This window comes from Lycorma delicatula, chromosome 9, assembly GCF_047948215.1.
Source record: "Lycorma delicatula isolate Av1 chromosome 9, ASM4794821v1, whole genome shotgun sequence".
NCBI classification, from domain to species: domain Eukaryota; kingdom Metazoa; phylum Arthropoda; class Insecta; order Hemiptera; family Fulgoridae; genus Lycorma; species Lycorma delicatula.
This window is the reverse complement of record NC_134463.1, coordinates 95610435-95630613: the sequence shown is the minus strand read 5'-3', so window position 1 is coordinate 95630613 and position 20179 is coordinate 95610435. Positions and strand designations below refer to the sequence as shown.

The 20179-nt window shown below is 29.3% G+C and overlaps 1 protein-coding gene across 3 annotated transcripts in view; it reads left to right on the top strand.

The window, feature by feature from the left end:
• Nucleotides 1-20179, top strand: part of LOC142330607 (uncharacterized) — a 394400-nt gene that overhangs the window by 222757 nt on the left and 151464 nt on the right. The window contains exon 1 of one of the 3 annotated variants that reach the window (XM_075376008.1): nt 19355-19644. The exons of the other annotated variants lie outside the window; for them this stretch is intronic. Coding sequence (XP_075232123.1) covers nt 19559-19644 — 86 coding nt within the window. The 5' untranslated portion in view covers nt 19355-19558. Of the gene's footprint in view, nt 1-19354; nt 19645-20179 lie in introns of those variants that run through there. 3 annotated transcript variants of the gene reach the window in all.

The window sequence follows — 20179 nt, the reverse complement described above, 5'->3', positions numbered from 1 at the left end:
AAAAAAAAAAAAAGTTTTATAGTAAATAATAATTCAATAATATTAAAAAAAAATATGAAAAAAATCAGAAGTTATTAGTGAAATAAAATTTTATTACATTATTACACATGTGTATATGTAATAGATTTGGTGAACATCTGATTATTTAATATTAACTGAAAATTATAATTTAGAATCGTATTATTTTTTAATTTTCTAGTTTATTTTTACTTAATTATTCTGGAGCTTCTGTTTAATTTTATCACGTTAACGTTAATACAAAGTGGCTGAAAAATAGACTCTCATAAGAACATAAACACTGAGGCATACATGCCCAATCTAATAAATTGCAAAAAATTCTTATCATTTAGTTCATTATTCCTCTGATGTTGTCGGACAATATTCTCTCTAGGTCGGAGTTGATCATCATTTCGTTTATTTGTTTTTTGTTGCCAATTATTTAATCGCTCTTTGATTTGATGTAATCCTTTTGATCTTAATTTGTGTACACGTTCTCTAGTTTTCAATATTTCTCTCTTTTTATATTCATCATTCTTTCTTAATCTTTCCTTCGTCTTAACCTTTTCCTCATCTTTATATTTATCATCTCTTAATCTTTTTATTCTTTCTATGGTTTTAACATTTTCTTCCTCTTTATATTTAATCTTATCTTAATGTTTTTATTCTTTCTTTGTTTGCAGCATTTTCTTCCCGTTTATTTTTTTGGTTTGCAACATTCTTTTCCTTTGTATTTTTTCTTTGGTTTTAACATTTTTTTTTCATGTACTTTTAAAAATATGTATATGTAATATAATAGGCGTACAAGGAAGTCATGTAATGTCCACATCAGATTTTTATTTTATAAATTTCGACCTGGTAATCGGGTCTACATATGTTCCTTGGAATTCTTTATTCTGTTTTAAAAAGTCCTTTTCCCAAAAATTTTGCAAACCTTCACCGCCATATAACATCTCCGGAAGAATTACTGTTTTGTAATTTGGGAGTTTTAGCATTATACGAAAGCAATTTTTTATTTTATAAATTTCGTTTTAAGTTGAACGCTAACACCGTTTTCTGCGATCGCTCTTTTAGCGCTTTCTTTTCTAGAGCATTTGGCGTTGATTAAATGATTAAAGAAATTTCCGAGAATCTTTAGTGCTTGTAATTTATTTTTATCGTTAAGAGATTCATGTATGGCTTTATTTATTTATTTTTTTTTTTATTTAGGCGACCGTATATTTTTAATGAAGTAAATTATAAAATAATGAGTAAATTAATTTTCCACACTTGCAAAAAAGAAATTGTAGAATAAAAACTGAACTTAAGACTGAATATAGTAAAGGAAAAAAAGAAGAATTTCTTACATCTTTCAAAAGATTAAAAGTTCTTTATAAAATCATTTTATACGCTGTTTAAACATCTTTTTGAATCAAGTAAATCCTTTTTATGCCGTAAGTTTAAAATAACTCATTTAAACTAATTCGTTTAATGTATTATTTAAATTCTTCTTCATAATTTCGTAATATGAAAATGTCAACACTGTTAAGTATTATAAATTTTCTTTTATTTATTATACTTTTTTTTTTAGGAAAATTATAAGCTCAAAATTTTGTACTGTCAGATTTAAATATTATACTTAATAATGAAATTTTAATTGTTTAATTTCATGTAATTCATGATTAATAATCAGCGGAGAATCTGTACGAAGATAGGTCCCAATGGAACAGTCGGACTTGTATTTCGGATTATATTTTCCTCCGTCTGTCTAAATCATTAGCTTCTCCATCATATTCTCGTTTCCTACTTTTTCATTCAAATCAACTGGCATCCCATACCTTCTACCTTCTTTTTCCTTCAATTTTCTCAACTATTTTTGTACTTTTAAACAGTCTTTCTTCTAATGATATGTCTATTCTGATTGATTTATTCATTTCTTATTATTTAAAATTATATATTTCTTACTTTTCACTTCATTAAAAACTTCTGCATAGGTAATTTGTCTATTAATTTTATTTTTTCCACCTTCTTTCAAACCGCATTTTTTTTTTTTTTAATTTTAATACATTCTTTTTTTATTTCTTAAATTCCATATTTCAAAATTATATAATCTCTATATTTCATTATATCGTATGAAATTCATTATATCTCTAAGAATCATTATATTGTATGAAGAATTCTTGGTCATTGTAAATCCTCTCAAGAAGATCAACGCACACGTTTCTTCGATTGTCCTTCTGTTTCGTTGTGATGTTTTTCGACACAAATTTCGCACAAACCATTCGCATGTCCAAATCGTCTGTCAAAAGTTGATGTAAGGTGAAAGTGTATAAATTTAACTTTTCACTCATCATCCTTATTGTTAAACGACGATCTGATCTCACAAGAACCCTCACACCCTCAACGTTTTCGTCAGATTTTGAAGTTGAAGGTCTCCCTGAGCGAGGTTGATCATCAACGTGGTTTCGGCCTTCCAAAAATGATTTGTGCCAGCGGAAAACTTGTGTTCCGTGAAAAGCAATGTTCCCCGTAGGCCTGTTTTCAAGGGTCACACTCATGGATTGCCCAAGTTTAACACAAAACTTGATTACACAACTTTGCTCTAAATTCCGATGCTGCATTTTCGTAACACAACAAAAACAGAACTTCACTGATGGCGCTGTCAAAAATAATGTGTTCGTTGAACGGGGTTGAAACTCGTACTGAGCATGTGGAAGGGATGAACAAACCAGTCTAGCAGAGACCGGTAGACACAGCGTTGCCTGATCGCTCGCAGTGTTACCAATCTCATTACTTTTCTCACACACCTCGTATAAAGTTGACAGAGAATAAATACGTTCAGAATTTTCAACTTCATTAAAAACAAATCAAAACGTGACAGATTTTAACTAGGTATTAAAAAATCCACATTCTCAATATATTTATATTCATTCTAGAACTATTATACTGATGAAATTTTGACAACTTTTTACAACGAAGTCTATACAAATGTTTCCAAGTATTAATACATTTCTTAAATGGTTTAAATAAAAACAAATTGACAAACATGTTTTTAGACGTTTAAACTAGTTTTAATTGGTTATTACCGCCAAAATTACCTGAATTTGTAGGCAAATTGATTGAAATTAGTCTTTACTATTCATTATAATTGAGCTAAAAATGTATATTTAATAAAAATTAAATACAAAAATACGTATTTTATCAACTTTTACTACATTATAATAAGTACTCCTAAAATATCATAGCTGTTCTCAAGAACATCAATCATCGCATGTTAAGCTCACTAACAAAAATATGAATTAAGTTTTTTCCTGTTTGCACGCTCTCCGAAATGAAGGTAATCTTCATCCCTTTCTTTTTTCTTTTTCCTGTTTAACCTCCGGGAATTACCATTCAGGTATTACTTCAAAAAATGAGTGAGGATGATATGTATGAGTAAATGAAATGTAGTCTTGTACAGTCTCAGTTCGATGATTTGTGAGATGTGTGGTTAATTGAAACCCAACCACAAAAGAATCTCGGTATCCACGATCTAGTATTGAAATCCGTATAAAAGTAACTGCCTTTACCAGGACTTGAACCCTGGAACTCTCGACTTCCAAATCTGCTGATTTGGGAATCTTCATCCCTATAATGATACTTCACCACGAGTAACATTACCTATATCACTGTTAAAGAAACCCTTACTAGTGCGCTCTATCTCCCATTTTACATGCGTCACAGTTATAAGAAAAACTTATAACTAAACTTTTAACTGGGTTAAATAGGGGGAAATAATTTCCCCTATTTATTTATTTATTAAGGAATAAATTATTTACTCCTTTTTATAGGAACTGACTTTTTTTATTTATGTATTTATTTTTTCATTATTTATATGACTCGCATGATATTTAAATGATTTCTCACACACACTCTCTCTCCCTATCCCCTCTCTCTCTCTCTCTCTCTCTCCCTCTCTCTCTATTTGATTGATTAATTTCTTTCAATCTTTTAATCTAACAGTTGCTTTTAATCTTACAGTCAGTTTTTATCTCTATATATTATCAAATATTTTCAAATGAAATAAACTAGGATATTAATACATAGCCCTAACCTTCGTTTGGTTCTTTATAAAATAATTTTTTCTCTTCTACTCTTGCTATGACCTCTTCAGTTCAGATTTTATCAAGCTACGAGTACTTAATTTTCAACATCCATCTGTATCACCGCATTTCAAAGGCTTCCGTTTTTTACCTTTTTTGCTTTTCCTATTCTCTCTATTTTTAATCATAATATGATACACTCCCCCACAAATATTTTAAAGGATATCTTTCAACGTTTACATTGTATGTCAGATATTATCATTAGCAGATTTATTTTCTGGTGAAATCTGTCCTTGCCTGTAACTGTCTACTTTTACTTTTTACTAATCTGTTTTTTTTTTTTTGTAATTTGAATATCTAAATACGAGTAAGAAAATTTTTAAATACCTGGTTTTTTCCCCGAATATTTCACCTTGGATCATTTATTTATTTGCGGCTGTTTCTTTTTTTCTGTTTTTCTATCTGCCCAGTACCTCTTCATTCTTTCTGATATCTCTTTCCTTCGTTCTTCTGAAAGTTCAGCTCTGTTGTTCTTGTGTTTTGGCGGTTCTCGGAACCTTTAATTTTCATCTTTTAATATTATCTTTCTCTTACAATTTCTTCAGTTCTTTTAGGTCTTCTCGGACTTGCGTGAAACATTCACCTTTACTTTTTTTTTAATGTGGAATAAATAAAAAATTTGTTTAGTCGATCTACTCTGTTGTTTATTCTAAATAAAAGGTAGTAAAATGCAATTCGTCTTTTCCTTATCTTGTGTGACAGTTTTTCAATTTTAATACAGAGTTTTTAATTTGGAATTAATTTTACCTGATTATTTTGAAATTTAGGACCTAAAATTGTTTTTATAATATTTTTTTATCTAGATTTTCTAATAGACCTTTGTTGCAGTCTTAGGGTTTCTGTCGCATAGAGTGCTTCCAGTTTTATCACAGTTTTATAGTATCAAACTTTCGCGTTTCATGATAAAGACTGTTTGTTACGCGTGTTTTTCGAAAGTCGAAAAGCTAATTCCAGTTTATCAGCTCTTAACTGTTAACGCTTTTTTATATAAAAAATTTCAACCGATTCATTCTCCGAGGTATTTGAAAATATCCATTCTGTCCACTATTTTATTATCTATACTAAGGAAATTCGGGCAGTTTTTATCATTAGTCGAATTATTCGTTTTCTCAAATGCGATTTTTAGTCCCATTTTAACAGTTTGATCTTTACTTTAATTTTTTGTTCAGCTTCGTTTCAGTTTTTAGCTGACAATGCCATATTGTCAGCGAAAGCTAAACAATTAATCTTTTTATCCTTTAGTTCTAAGCCTTAAAACCTAGTTTATCATATTCCCGTGATTCAATATCACATTATTCTATTCTCTGTCACAACTTTTTTTTTTATTTTAACTGATGAATTAATTCACTACAGAAGCTTGTACATGGGAATATAAATGTAGAAATTTTTCCTTATGAAATGCCTCATTCCATGCCTGACCGGGATTCGAACCAGGAATCTTCGGATGAAAGAACAAAATTCTACCACTCCGTCTCGGAAATCGGCTAATTTCATTAAATTTATTTTAAATTTTGTTTAATTTTACGCTGAATTTCTCTCGTAACAAAAAATCTGTACTATTCAGTATAATTTGTTTCTACCCACAGAACAACATCATAAATGATTTTTAATAACTTTTTTTATCCCCGATTATTCTACCTCCAATTCTTTTCTGCATTTTATTTATACTTTCATCCAAAAATAAGTTTAGAAGGTACGGAAATTTTATGTCTCCCATGTGAATACACTTCTTTGTAAATTAGTTCTTGCGTTTACTTATCTTTTACCTTTTTCTCATTCTTGTAAAAATTTTAAATAACTCTTCTTTTCCTATATTTACATCTTAATTGTTATTCCATTTGTACTTATGTAAATTAATTAGCAGTGTTTTCTTTTCTTCATGTTTTATATGAGAAACTAATATAATTGAATTGTCGAGTGTATAGTCTTTTTGTATTATGATACATGTTGTAACTATTTGCTTTAGATAATTTTTATTTCACGTATACACAGCGCAATTATAAAATTTTATTCGCTATTTAAAAAAACTCTTTTTAATTTTATTTTTAACTTAATGTAGTAAAAAACAAAAATAATAATAACATAATAAAATATGTTATTTTGCCTTCAAACAACTATACCTATTAAAAAAATAACTTAACAATGTATCTAGGCTAAGGCAGGCGTAAAATACTTCATGCAGTGAATAAATAATAAACAATGTAGATGCAGAAAGACAAGAATAAAAAATGAAAAGAATATTCTTTTCAGTTTAATTTGTCAGGGCTACCAACTTTAATTATTTTTGTTATCTTTTTATCGTTGTATCTTGTCCGAAATAATAGGAAACTAATAGAACAATAACAATAATATTATTAATAATAATAATATATTATGTTACATAAATTGGTTAAAAAAGTAGATTTATTACCAAAGATTAATTAAATATATATTTTATCGAATATATTTATTTTTGTTGCAAATCATGTTAAATTTTATCTCTTCTACATTACATTTCATCAATTTCAATTTAAAGCATTTTAAAACCAGAAGTCATAGAACAAAATACTTACAAGACCTCCTTAGAGGTCATATTTATCAATGCCTTTGCCCTTTTTCACAGAGGTCTTTATCTATTTTCTTTATTTGCAGATTACTTTAGTGATTTTATCTTTAAGATTTTAAATTAATCTTAAATTTTTATATTAATAATCATTTTTAATCCGAACATAGAATTTGAAAGTATAATTAAGGAATTTTTTTTTGAATGATAAATTAATTCATAACAGAATTTTTAAAATTTGTAACGTATGAAAAATTCCATGCCGAATCGGCATTCGAACCCGGTACCTCCGGATGAAAGGCCGATAAGTTACCACTCTGCCACGGAGATTGTTGGAGTGATATTTCCTGTTTAATATTTTTTTTTAAATTGAAATTAAAATTAAATCTCATTTCATATTTAACTTTGATCTGATGTGACTCAAGAGTCATTCGCGGGGATCGCGCTTTTCCGAGAATCGGTTAATTTGATAGTTGAGGGTTGTAAGGTTAGGTTGTAGGTGGTCGTGGTTGGAAGAGGCCGTACGAAGACAATAATAAGTTGTGTAAATACATTGATAAAAATGTTGTCTAGGCATTTGCATCGGTGGCATCCTGACAAGTAGCCAAACTGATCGCTGTGTTCTGTTATCAAATTTAGATGGTCTAAAAACCCAAGGTTTGGAGGATGGCCGGTAAAGACCATCAGGGGGCTAGGAACGAAGAGGGTGGTGTAGCGATCGGAATCGTCACAAGGCGGGTGTCTTCCTCTCTGGGGGGGGGGGGGTCAAGATGAATCAAGAGTTGTTTGATTTGACATCTCGTACAATAATTATGTAAAATAAAATAAAATTTTAAGGGAAAAATATTTTTAAATATTTGGAAAAAAAAAGATTTATTTTATAATCTGTATAATAATCAGTTAGCTATGATTACAGCAAACTTTTAATTGGAACGTGAAATAAGCACAGAAAAAAAAAGCAAATTGTAATTTTACTTCTTTTTAAATAGTAATTTTGGCAAAAAATGAATTATATATACTTGATTTCATGAAATTACTGTTCGGATTGAAGTACAGTTAAAAAATAAATTATTAAATATAAATTAATGAAATTAAATTTAAATGAATATGATACAAAATACGTAGAAATATATTAGGTTTATTTGAGTGGTATTCTCTGTTCTTCCTAGCATTGTCACTCTAACATTCGTAGTTGGCGCGTTTCGGAGTATTTCCATTTTAAAAATTACTTTTATCACTCCTTAGCAGTACTAAGTAGGAAAGTTCTAAGTTAGCTCCTAGAGAATGCTAAAAGTAGTTTTTAGAATGGATGTACTCCGAAACGCAGCAACTAATAATGTTAGTGTCAATGCTAGGAAAGGCAGAAAATAACACTGAAATCAACTATGATAATCCAAGCAGAAATAGAAAATATTGTGAAAATTTTATATTAAGTTGAATTACTATCAAAAATGTAATTCTGAATTACATTTTGAACTACACAACTGAATTACATGAGGAAATATGAACGATGTTGACCGCAAGGAGTTCAAAGACATCTCACTTCCCAGAATCCAAAGAGATAAATAGTTGCTTGGAGATACCAGATTTACAATGATGAGACAGATTTTTTTTAAAGTAAGCACAAGAAAAATAAATATAATAAAGTTATAAAATGATAATAATATGGATTATTTATTGAGATAAATAAATATAACGTACTAATTTTTAATAGTATTACGAAACATTAATTTAGTAATGAAGACATGAAAAGCAGTCTTATCCAACCGTTTACAAAATTTTGTTGAAAATTATTCGGATTGATAAAATTTCGCTGAAGAGATTGCAAAATGGATAAAAGGAAAATACCCTGATAGACTCTACAAATAAAAAGTTCAGGATCGTAAATTAAGGTAGTTAAAATTTAGTATATTCATTAATCGTTAATTTAGTAATAGAAAGTAAAAAAAATTTAGAGGAAACTAGGTTTGGAATATATGAAACTGATAATTAAGGATGTAAGATGTAGTAAATTTGTTGCCTTAAACGATTTAAAGCCTACAGAAATAAATGTAGAATATAATTAAACAACTTAAATTAGTAATGGTTTTTGTTATTAAACTACATAGTAATGTACTACATTCTCATAGAAATGAAATTATTTCAAAGAGATTACAAAAAAATTTAACCTTAATCAGTTGTTTTCCAAGTATTTATTGTATTTAAATTTCAAAATTGCTTAACCGATTTTTTTTGATGACCTAATAAAACTCGTTCTCTCAATCCTGGGAATAATATTGAATATTTACTAATGTATAAAAAAAACAATATACAGTGAATGTCCTTTTTTCCAGGAAAAAATTTGATTGTAAAATCATATTATAATTTTATTTTTCCTTTCTTTTCATAATAAAATATATTTGCTCTACTACATAAAAATAAGATTTTAAGTTTTCTATTATGATAAATATTTTTATTCTTTATTTTATTTTTATTTTTTATATAACCAGATCTTTATTAAAAAAGGCCTGGTTAAAATTCAGTTACTTGGATTTTCCTGTTTTCCTACACAGACATATATTAACAAAGGATTATTGAAACCGATTTAGAAGTTCAGGTGGGAGTGACTGAAATGTTATACTGCATATTTGGCTAATATTATAATTTTTTTTTCCAAGAAAAGAAATATATTGTAAATGATTTACAAATTATATATTTAATATTATAATTTCATGGTATTAATACATATTTATTTGTACACACAATTTAGTAAGTAAAAAAAGTCTGAATTTATAATCAATAATTAACGTTAAAACATTATTCAACAAAAACAAAGTACATATACAAAATTAATGTAAATATTTACATTATTCAGTTCTTATAACAAAAAAAAACCGTTGATGTTTGTTACACACATTAATTACGTAAAAATAAATTTGAAAAATAAATAAAATAATTTATTAATTTATTTAAATCTTTATTTGCATTAGATTTATTTTAATATAATTTGTTAATATCAACAAAATAATAAAAGGTTGTTTTTTTTAAATAGTTAAAATATAAAAATGAATAAATTAAAATCTATTACTAAATTATAAATATTTTTATAGCCTACAACACGATGTAATAAAAACAGATGTGATAGATGGGACGAGATTAGGCACTCATTTGGTATAAGTCAATTGCATCCAGAAAATACGCTGCAGGACATGCTAAACGGAAAACATGAATGGGATAACGTAGCCTCTATATTAACCAGAATAATATAAATCAAGGAGAGAGACTCTAGGGAGTGGGATGGAGACAAAGACTGGTAGTAGGGAAATACAAGGATAGCCTGCTCAGAGAGGGCGGTTGGCTGAGATGGCCGGCTCTCTATGATTGACCGGGGACCCCTATGATTGACCGGGGAAAATTGAAAAGACCGGAGACCCGGCAAGATCCCCTCCTTGGAGGAAAACTGGTTGGAGGCATGGCTCAAAGAAAAGATCGAGTCCCGGCCTATTGGGTGAGCGACCCCCGCAAAGCACGGCATCGCCGGATCCTGTAGGGTCCCGGGGTTAGAGGCCAGGCAACCACTGAGGATGCACAATGCGTAACTGCTAGACCATCCTCAGTGGTCTTGAGGAAAAAAGCACCTAAGAACATCCGTATCCACGATCTAGTACTCAAATTCGAATAAAACCAACTGTCTTAACTAGGATTTGAACGTGAGAACTTCAACTTTGAAATCAGCTGATTTACGAGGACGAGTTTACCACTAGACCAAACAAATGTGATTACATATTTTTATTTTATTTATGTTTGTTGTTGATAGATCGAAATAATAATGAAAATGCTTAATAAAATGAAAAAAATAAAATTTTAATAATAATGAAATTGGTTAAATAAAAATGGGGTTTGAAAAAACGGAAAAGGTGAGAAATCTCCGTCTTATTAAAAATAGAGAAATTAATAAATAAAATTACGTAAAGAAATTTTTTCAATCGTGCTAAATTTGTCTAGAATGCTGGAATTTTTTTTTCCTTAAGTTTTCTAACGATTTTAAATTGTGGCATCATTCCGCTATTACAATGTAATAAATACTAAGCATTGATGAAAACAATAAAATTTTAATTATTTCTAAATCGTATTCTGAATAATCTAAGTTTTAATTTGAGAAATTTTCTTACCTGAAAATATCTATGGAAACACCAGCAAACTTTCCTTAACAAAATATGAACAAAATAATTATTGAAATCAATCCATTTGTCGAAACGAAAGGCTGGAACAAAAATATATATTCATACGAGTATATTGTATATATTTTGGTTCTGGAAAATGTATAGGGACAAGGGAAGCAATTTTAGTCCTCAGATTAATAGTAGAAGGAAGATTAAAGAAAAATAAACCAACATACTTGGCATTTATAGACCTAGAAAAGCCATACGATAACGTAGACTGGAATAAAATGTTCATCATTTAAAAAAAAATTAGAGTTCAAATACAGAAATATAAGAACGATTGCTAAAATTCACAAGAACCAAATAGTAACAGTAATAATTGAAGAACATAAGAAAGAAGCAGTAATAAGAAAGGGAGTCCGACAAAAATGTCCCTATCCCCTTTACTTTTTAGTCTTTACATAGATCTAGCAGTTAATGCTGTTAAAGAAATATTTAGATCCGGAGTACAGTACAAGACGTAAAGATAAAGATGCTACGATTTGCTGATGATATAGTAATTCTAGCTGAGAGTAAAAAGGATTTAGAAGAAACAATGAATGGCATGGATGAAGCCCTACGCAAGAACTACCGTATGAAATTAAACAAGAACAAAACGAAAGTAATGGAATGTAGTAGAAATAATGAAGATGGACCACCGAATGTGAAAATAGGAAGAGAAAAGATTATGGAGGTAGTAGAATTTTGTTATTTGGGAAGTAGAATTACTAAATCTGGACGAAGCAGGAGGGATATAAAATGCCGAGTAGCACAGGCGAAACGAGCTTTCAGTCAGAAATATAATTTGTTTACTTAAAAAATTAATTTAAACGTCAGGAAAGGTTTTTTGAAAGTAAATTTTTGGAACTTGGACGATCGGAGTACTTGAGAAGAGAAGATTAGAAGCTTTGGAAATGCGGTGTTATAGGAGAATGTTAAAAATCAGATGGGTGGATAAAATGATAAATGAAGAGGTGTTGCGGCAAATTGATAAAGAAAGAAGCATATGGAAAAATATAGTTAGACGGACTTTTAGGTCACATATTAAGGCATCCTGGAATAGTCGCTTTAATATTGGAGGGTCAGGTAGAAGGAAACAATTGTGCACGCAGGCAACGTTTCTAATATGTAAAACAAATTGTTAGGGATGTAGGATGTAGGGGGTATACCGAAATAAAATGACTAGCACTAGATAGGAAATCTTGGAGATCTGCATCAAACCAGTCAAATGACAGAAGACAAAAAAAAAATATTGAATAAAATATATTTGACATACGGGCATACGGGAAAGATAGAGTTTTTTTTTTGTTCGTTTTTAAATAGAATATACTTTCCCGTTCTTTTTAATGTTCTCTTTTTTCTTCCCACACTAATATATGTTTTTTTAATTAACTAAACAGTGTAAATAATCATTTGTGAATATTCAAATAAATTAAAATTATGCCCTATTCTATCTAATTTTAGTAAATCTAGAGAGAGTCGATTTATTAAACGTAACATTGATCTTACTTAAAAACTTTCTATTTTCAAGTTACTTATACGTACTTAAGATGTTCTGATGTTACTAAACTTCCAAGTTTCATAGGTTAGCTTTCTTGCTCAAAACGAAAATACTTTTTAATTAAACATAATATTTTATTTTTTATTCAAGTAGTTGTTTTTTTCACAAATAATTTATCAACAAGGCTGATCTAGTTGTTAACTCGTCGTCGCAAATCAATTGTTTAACAGCTGATTTTTGATGTCGAAGATTCTGAAATTCAAATCTAGTAAAAGTTAGTTACTTATATACAGATTTCAGTATTAAACAGTGGATACCGGTGTACTTTGGTGGATGGGTTCAACTAAACACACACCTCGACCTGAGTCTGTACAAGACCACATCTCATTTACATGTCATGCATATGATCGACTTCTCATTGATCCGTGGAGGGGGTTGCTTATTGTTCATTAGTTGAACAGATTGCAACGTGCACATTAGAAAAAAATAGCTTTTGGTACAGGAAAATATTAATGGTTTCTAAAATAAATTCTCTAAAGTACGAATAACTAATTATATAGTTTTCACGATATAAAATATGATTCAACTCGCGCCAGGTTTTGTTTAGTTACGATCTCTATTAAAGAATACAACTGTTTGTTTTTCTTGAATAGAATGTTTTTAAAACAATTTTTTTATACTAATATTTTATTGTATATAATCGATTGTTTTTCTTTTGTCAAAAATAAAATCATTTTAATTTCTTCATAAAATTACTGAATCCTATCTTTAAGATTATAAATATATTTCTCAAAAATTTAATTCTTAAAATTAAATTTTAATTTTTGTTTAATATTTTTTTTTGGAATTTTATTTTTATTACGAAAAAATACAAATTATTAGGGTGATTATTTAAAAGAAAACGAAGCTTTTGTTTTGTACCAATAAAAGTTATAGCGAATTTGAGTAATCATTTCACCAGTTTTCTCATCGGTCACCACATATGAAAAACCTGTTTTTTAAAATACATCTATATCTGTAATAGTATAACAAATAATTTCATATTTATTTTTATATTAAAATTAAATTTAAGATAAGTAATAAACTAAACTAAAATAAATTAAACTTGTATAATTTTTTTTCTCTTTTTTATTTGCCCCGCCTCCCAGAGACGGACGCACTCAAACAGAAACTCAGCTCCGGGGGGGTACCATTTCCTCAAACCACCTGGGCAATTACACTGGGCCCGGCTATGCCGTTCCCAAGGCCCCATCCAGGCAGCCGGGACTCGGTCTGTTCTTGCCATGCCTCAAATAAGGAGACTCCCGAGAGGGTACCCTCACCGGGACTCCGATCTTTACGTTGTCTCGCCTCAAATTGAGAATTCCCGAAGGGATCCCCCACCGGGACTACGGTCTTAATTTTTCCACCGGCGGCTCCGAAAGGAGTCCCCGGCCGATCATCTTAAGTGAGGCCGGAACACCCCACCCCTCCCGGAAGGGACTGTCTCAGACCGGAACGTGGTATCCAGGTGGAGCAGCCGATCCTCATGCCGCATGGGTGTAATTTTGCAACCCCGGCCTCCAGGGTCGTATCCATGGACATTACAGGAAGAACATCTGGCTTCCCGGCGACAGTCCTTCCCGACGTGGCCAGCCTCCCCACAATTAAAGCAGTGACCGGAACGGTCCGGGCCACTACTCCTTTTTGCCCTTTGCCCCGGACGCCAGCAGCGGTACTCCAGGGATCGCCGCAATACTCTGCAGGCCACCTATCCTTCCCGACCATCTGCTAACAACTTGTGGCTAGGACTGGCGGCAAACTTGTACATTAAGTATTTTACATTTTCGCAATTTCTTTCCTGAAAAATTAATTATCCGATTTTCTTGAATCAAGAGAAGCCTAAAGATTCGCTAAGCATTAGCGGACATTAATGTCCCTTTGTTATAAAGTTTTTCTACAGTATTTTAAAAACGGTAACAAGTTAAAACTTTTATTCTGTTTGGTTAAATATTTGTAAAACAATATTTTTATACGTTCACTCGACTGAATGAACTAAAAAAAAAGGAAACGATAAATTTGTATAAAATCCATCAAATTATACAAATCTGTTCACACTTTTATAAGAGATATTGCACCGATTCATGAAATAATGACAAAACTGCCGAAGTTTAGGCCCTTTATTTTTCTTCAATCATTTTTTTTTTTTTTTATATAATATTAGTTTAGCAGTCACCGACCTAATATTTCTCATCAGTATATTTTTGGCAAATAAATGTAAATAACATCGGTTGAATCAGAAAAAAGATGCATTTTTTCTTCTCGATTTTGTCCACTTAAGGATCACGTTCCAGATTCCTTCATGTCTTTCTTCTTCGTTATTTTCTCTCTTCCCAGTCCTCTTCATTCTCTCCGCATGTTTTTCTTTGAGTTCTTTTGACCATCTTTATTTTCGGATTTTCTTTACTGGTCTTTTCTTCTTGAAAACCCTCTAACACCATAGTCTGTGGTGTCTTTGGTTTTATTATCTTTTTATTATTTTTTTTAAAGAATAATTTTCTTTACATTGTAATAGGATATAATGGCATTAGAGTGTCGGTTGTTAAATATATTATTAATGAAAGTTTGCTTGTTTTTTATTTTATTCATTCACTTGTTGCGTTTCTGAAGTTTTAGTAATCCTTATATTTTCCAAATAAAAGTTTACTAAAACAGAGGAGTTATGCATATTAATACATAATGTAGCTCATATAAATGTTTTTTTTTATTTATTTTTCTAAGCGAGTGAAACTAAAATTCTAAAAAGACCATTCGTGTTTTTACACGACTGCCCAGAAAGGAATATAATGTATTTAGGGTATATATATGTTTGGTTCACCGTACCAGCTCAACGGTTGAACCGATTTAGATGTATCACCCCGCGTTGGAATCCTTACGTTTTCGGAAGTGTCGTAGGCTATATCAATATGTATATATATATATATATATATCTATATAAATAAAAATGTAACTGTTCGTTTGTTCAAAATCTTAAATCTCCGAAAATTCTTCACTAAAAGGATTGCATTAAAATTTTGATACGACGTTGCATTCGAATACGGGCGTGTTTTTATATACCTAGTACTTATGTAATTAAGATGTCATACCTGTGATAGGTAAAAAAATTCTTTTTTTAAAACAACGCTATCTGTTGGACGTAAAAACAACACACGCTATACTAAATATTTTACGATTACATTTCAATGTTTTGGATGCATGTGTCCGCTATAGACTAAACAGCTATTGGACGATTTACGCGCGGGAAAAAAGGTAGAAAGGGAAAAATCGGAAAAGGTAAAAGGGAAGAAGGGGAAAACGGGAAAAGGAAATGGAAAGGGGAAAGATGAAGGGGAAGCGAAATAGGGGAAGATGGAAAGGGGGAAAGGGAATATGGTAAAAATGTAAATGCTAAAAAGAAAAGGGAAAAGGGAGAAAGAGTAAAAGGGAAAATGGGAAAGTTAAATTTTGTGAAGTTCCGTAATGTTCATTTTGTTAATTTTTTATCAAACTTACAATTGTGTTCATTTAATATATATATATATATATATATATATACTTAAATCTAGCAACAGCGAACACTGTTGAGTCTGCTATTATATATATATATGTGTGTGTGTGTGTGTGTGTGAGTGTGTGTTTGTGTGTGTGTGCAGGTAATTAAAAAGGAAATAGAAATAATCTGGAAACTGATTCTAGAGTTTGAAATAAGGAAAAAATTTCAGACATATGTCCGAAAACATTTTGTAATAGAATTATGGCTAGCGAAAAATTTCGCGCGGATTTTCAGAGAAAAATTTCCCCTGATTATATTTCAGTGTATTCGGGGTAAAATTGAAGGATTCTTATATTTTTTGACATAAAAAATCGTTTAAAACAGGTTTCAGTACTGTATTTCACTTAGTTTTCATAATATCCAACGTAAAACAGAAACATTCGGGAAAAATTTTTTTTTTAGGTTTGAAGTACACTAACTTTGTTAAATGACTAATAAAAGCGTAAATTTTATTATCAAAACATGTAGAAAATTTTATTCTCAAAAAATAGATTTAATAAAGTCTATGAAAAAAAAAATCAATTCTTATTAACAAATAACAAAAAGATCTTACGAATTTTTAACATTAAAAATAAGTATTTTTAGTACAATAAATTTAGATCTTTGAAAAATTAAATTATATTTAATTCACTTTCAAAAAATGATCACTGAGGTTTTTAATTTAGTAATTTATTATACGGCTGTCCAAAACGTAATGTAATGTATTTGGGGTGTATTTATGTATGTATGTTTGTTCCACTGTGGCAGCTCAACGGCTGAAACGATTTAGATGTATGACCCCGCGTTGGAACCCTTACGTTACCGGACTATTTATATATATATATATATGTGTGTGTGTGTGTGTGTGTGTGTGTGTGTGTGTGTGTGTTTAAATAAATTTAAAAAACTTGAAGACAAAATTATACTATTATATTCAAATGTTATACACAAAATTATCACTCTCACGCTCTTTAATTATCCTATATTAGTAATTATCCTATATTAAAGAGCAATGTTTTTTTTTTTTTTTTGGCAGTCGTTTATTTACGAGTTTTAATATTATTATTTAATATTATTCTGGAATATATTATTTTAAGTTTTAATATTTATCTATTCATATATTTTATTAATTTTATCTGTTTATAATTAATTTTACCTTATATCAATTTAAGATATTTAAACTTAGGATTATTTTATCACGTAAAAAACGAAAAATAATCTGAAATAAGAAATAAAATGTCCAGTAGACTTTACATAAAATTCGTAATTTTGTAAAATTTAAATAAAAGTATAACTGTATACTAAAAATATAATCAATTATATAACCTTTTATCATGTATTTATTTGTTTATCAAGTTTTAAGTTAATTGGATCATTTAAAATGGAAAATTTATTCTAAGATTTGATCCATTGGACGATAGTACGAATTAAATAGAAACATTTAAAATAATAATCTTTAGTCCACAAAATAAACAGATTACAAATGAAAATAAAATTATTTACATTTATAAATTCTTAATACATAAGCTTAGTAGACACAAACCAAACAATACAAAATAATAAAAGTAAACAATTATTACATAATCTTAAGGAACTAGGTACTCCCCCCCCCCCCCATAGTAATAACTGTATTGGAGGTTACCATCCATTGTTTTTCAGTGAGCAAAATAATAAACTAACCATTTGTTGAATAATGGTCAATTGTGGATTTCCAAGTAGATTTAAAAAAATAATATAGTACTAAAATTTCAGCTAGTGACAAGATTATATTACATACATACAGATTAAATAAATCAGAACCATAAATACAATATAAGAATACAGTGATAAAATTGATAATAAAATTAATCCTAGATAAAAATTGAAAGACAAATAATAACAAAAATAAAAATATGAAAATTTTAGTCATCGATTCCACCCACAATTACAGGCCAATCAATTAAAAAAACTCTCTTCATCTTCAACTGACAACAACTAATCATAAATTGATTGCGAAACCTTTTAGTATTCTATGGATTTAAATTTCCTTGGTAAGTGATTAACTATTTTTGGACCTAAGTATTGAATAAAAACATTTAAATAACTTAATTTTTGGCCTAGGAGGAACTACTCTATCCGCTTGCCGCAAAGGCCTCGTAACCAAAGTACCAAGGATCCTATCCTGTTTACAGCCTTTATAATAGGTCATTAGTATTCTATAGAAATACATATGACGCAGTGGCTAGATCTTAAGGTCTCTGAAAAATTGGAAGGATTCATGTCGTCTACTTTCACCCATTATTATACGTCCTACATGCTTCTGAGCACTACATACAGATCTAAAAACACTGTAGTAATATCCACCTCATATTTTAGCCTTGACTTTACTAAAGCATAATACAGCGATTTCAGAACTCTAACAGGGCAATATTTTTTTAAATAATAGAATTTATTTATACAAACACGTAATTGCTTTTTGAGATTAGGAAAATGAATATTCCAGGATAGTCTATTGTCCAAAGTAATGTCCAAGTATTTCACAGATGTAGCATGTGAAATTTCCTCACTTGAACAACTAGTATTCACCTTACATCCCAACGAGTGATATTTAATACATCCAACATTTTCTGCCGTACTTGCAAAGTGATGTTCATGTAATTTGTCTTATTTACATGTAATGAAATTTCATTCATCACAAGCCACCATCTTATGATCCTCAGGTCAGCGGTGTAATCCTAAAATCTACTGTGATTTGGTGTTTTCAGTAGTTTTTTATTGTTATAAGGTGTAATTTTTCTTATTTTTTTATTATCATTTATATCTTAAATTATAATAATTTTTTTTTTTTTGTATTTAAGAACGATTGGTTGAAAATTGTAATAAAGTTTTCGTTATTTTATTAAAAAAATATTTGTTTTAAAAACTACTGCTGTTAATATTTGTTGAAAAAGTTTTAAAATCCAATAAAAACTTTATAATTATTTTTCACCCTACCGGTATTCTTAAAGAATCGAATTTAACAATGTTAAGTAACCGAAAAAAATCATACCCGACACAAAACGAAATTTTAAATAAACATACTCGGAAAATAAAAATTATTGAATAGGAATAGCTTAAACTGTCATAAAAAAATATATTTAATTTACGTTTTAAGGGAGAAAATATTCGAATAAAACTTTTTAATTTATTACAATAATTTACTTAAGTATCGAGAATGTTATCTACTAATGTGACGTGCGTAACAAATAATGTATATTCCGTAGAAATATATAGCGATATGTCTATACGAAATATTAATAAGCGTGCTGGTATACGAGTGTTTAGTGTATTACGTATCGGTGAGAAGTTACAGATAAGGGAGGGATTTTCCCTTTTTCCCTTCCTACGAGTTGTTAACCCCCTCTATGTGAAACCTCCCTCTCCTTTACCGCCCGGCTTATAAAGCCATAACACCAGAGCCCCCCCTTGTTCATTCATCCAACATCTGACGACCAGAACACAGACACTATATATCTGCCTGTGTTTATCACTTCACTTGTTTTATCTTTGGGAAAATTATTAAAAAAAAACTTTTTTTTAAAAAACGTATTGAAACTCATATAAAGTCGTATCGAACACTAAAATAATAGAAAAGAAAGAACTTCTGTGGTTTTTATCGAAATAAAGTTTGATTCAACACCGTTTCAGATGTATTTACGATCGGCCTGTTTATTCAACATCTTTTTTTTAATCATCGTTATTGCGAGTACTTGCTGTCAAGGAAGACCGAACAGGTGCGTTAATTGTTAAAGTTTTTTTTTAAATTTTAAGTTAATAATTTTTTTCCATTTATATACAACTTTTTTCATTCGTATAAACTTTAAACCTAGGAAATGTAGGTTTTACTAGTAATCCTCAATTAAATATTCATATCGATTTACATTCAACTTTTTTAATAAAAAAAAAGTAATCAATAACATGATTTTATTATTTTTAATATTCGACAACTTTTATTTATGAAATTTTATATTTTTATCTACGTAATCTCTCCGTTAATCTAATCATAATTTTTCAAAACTTATTTTATTTAAAATCTCCTTTTAGGCTCTTTTTATGTAAGACGTATTTTTACGTCCCGGAAACAAAATTTTATAGATTTAACAAATTATTTAGCTAAAAATCTTTTACTCTGTTATAAATATAATATTAATGTTTTTTTTTTAAATATAAAATTTTTTTTTTTTTTTAATTAAAAATATTAACCATTTTCATGAGTTTATGTTTGCAAATGTGCAATCTTCAATCTTTTCTAAAAGAAAAAACATAACT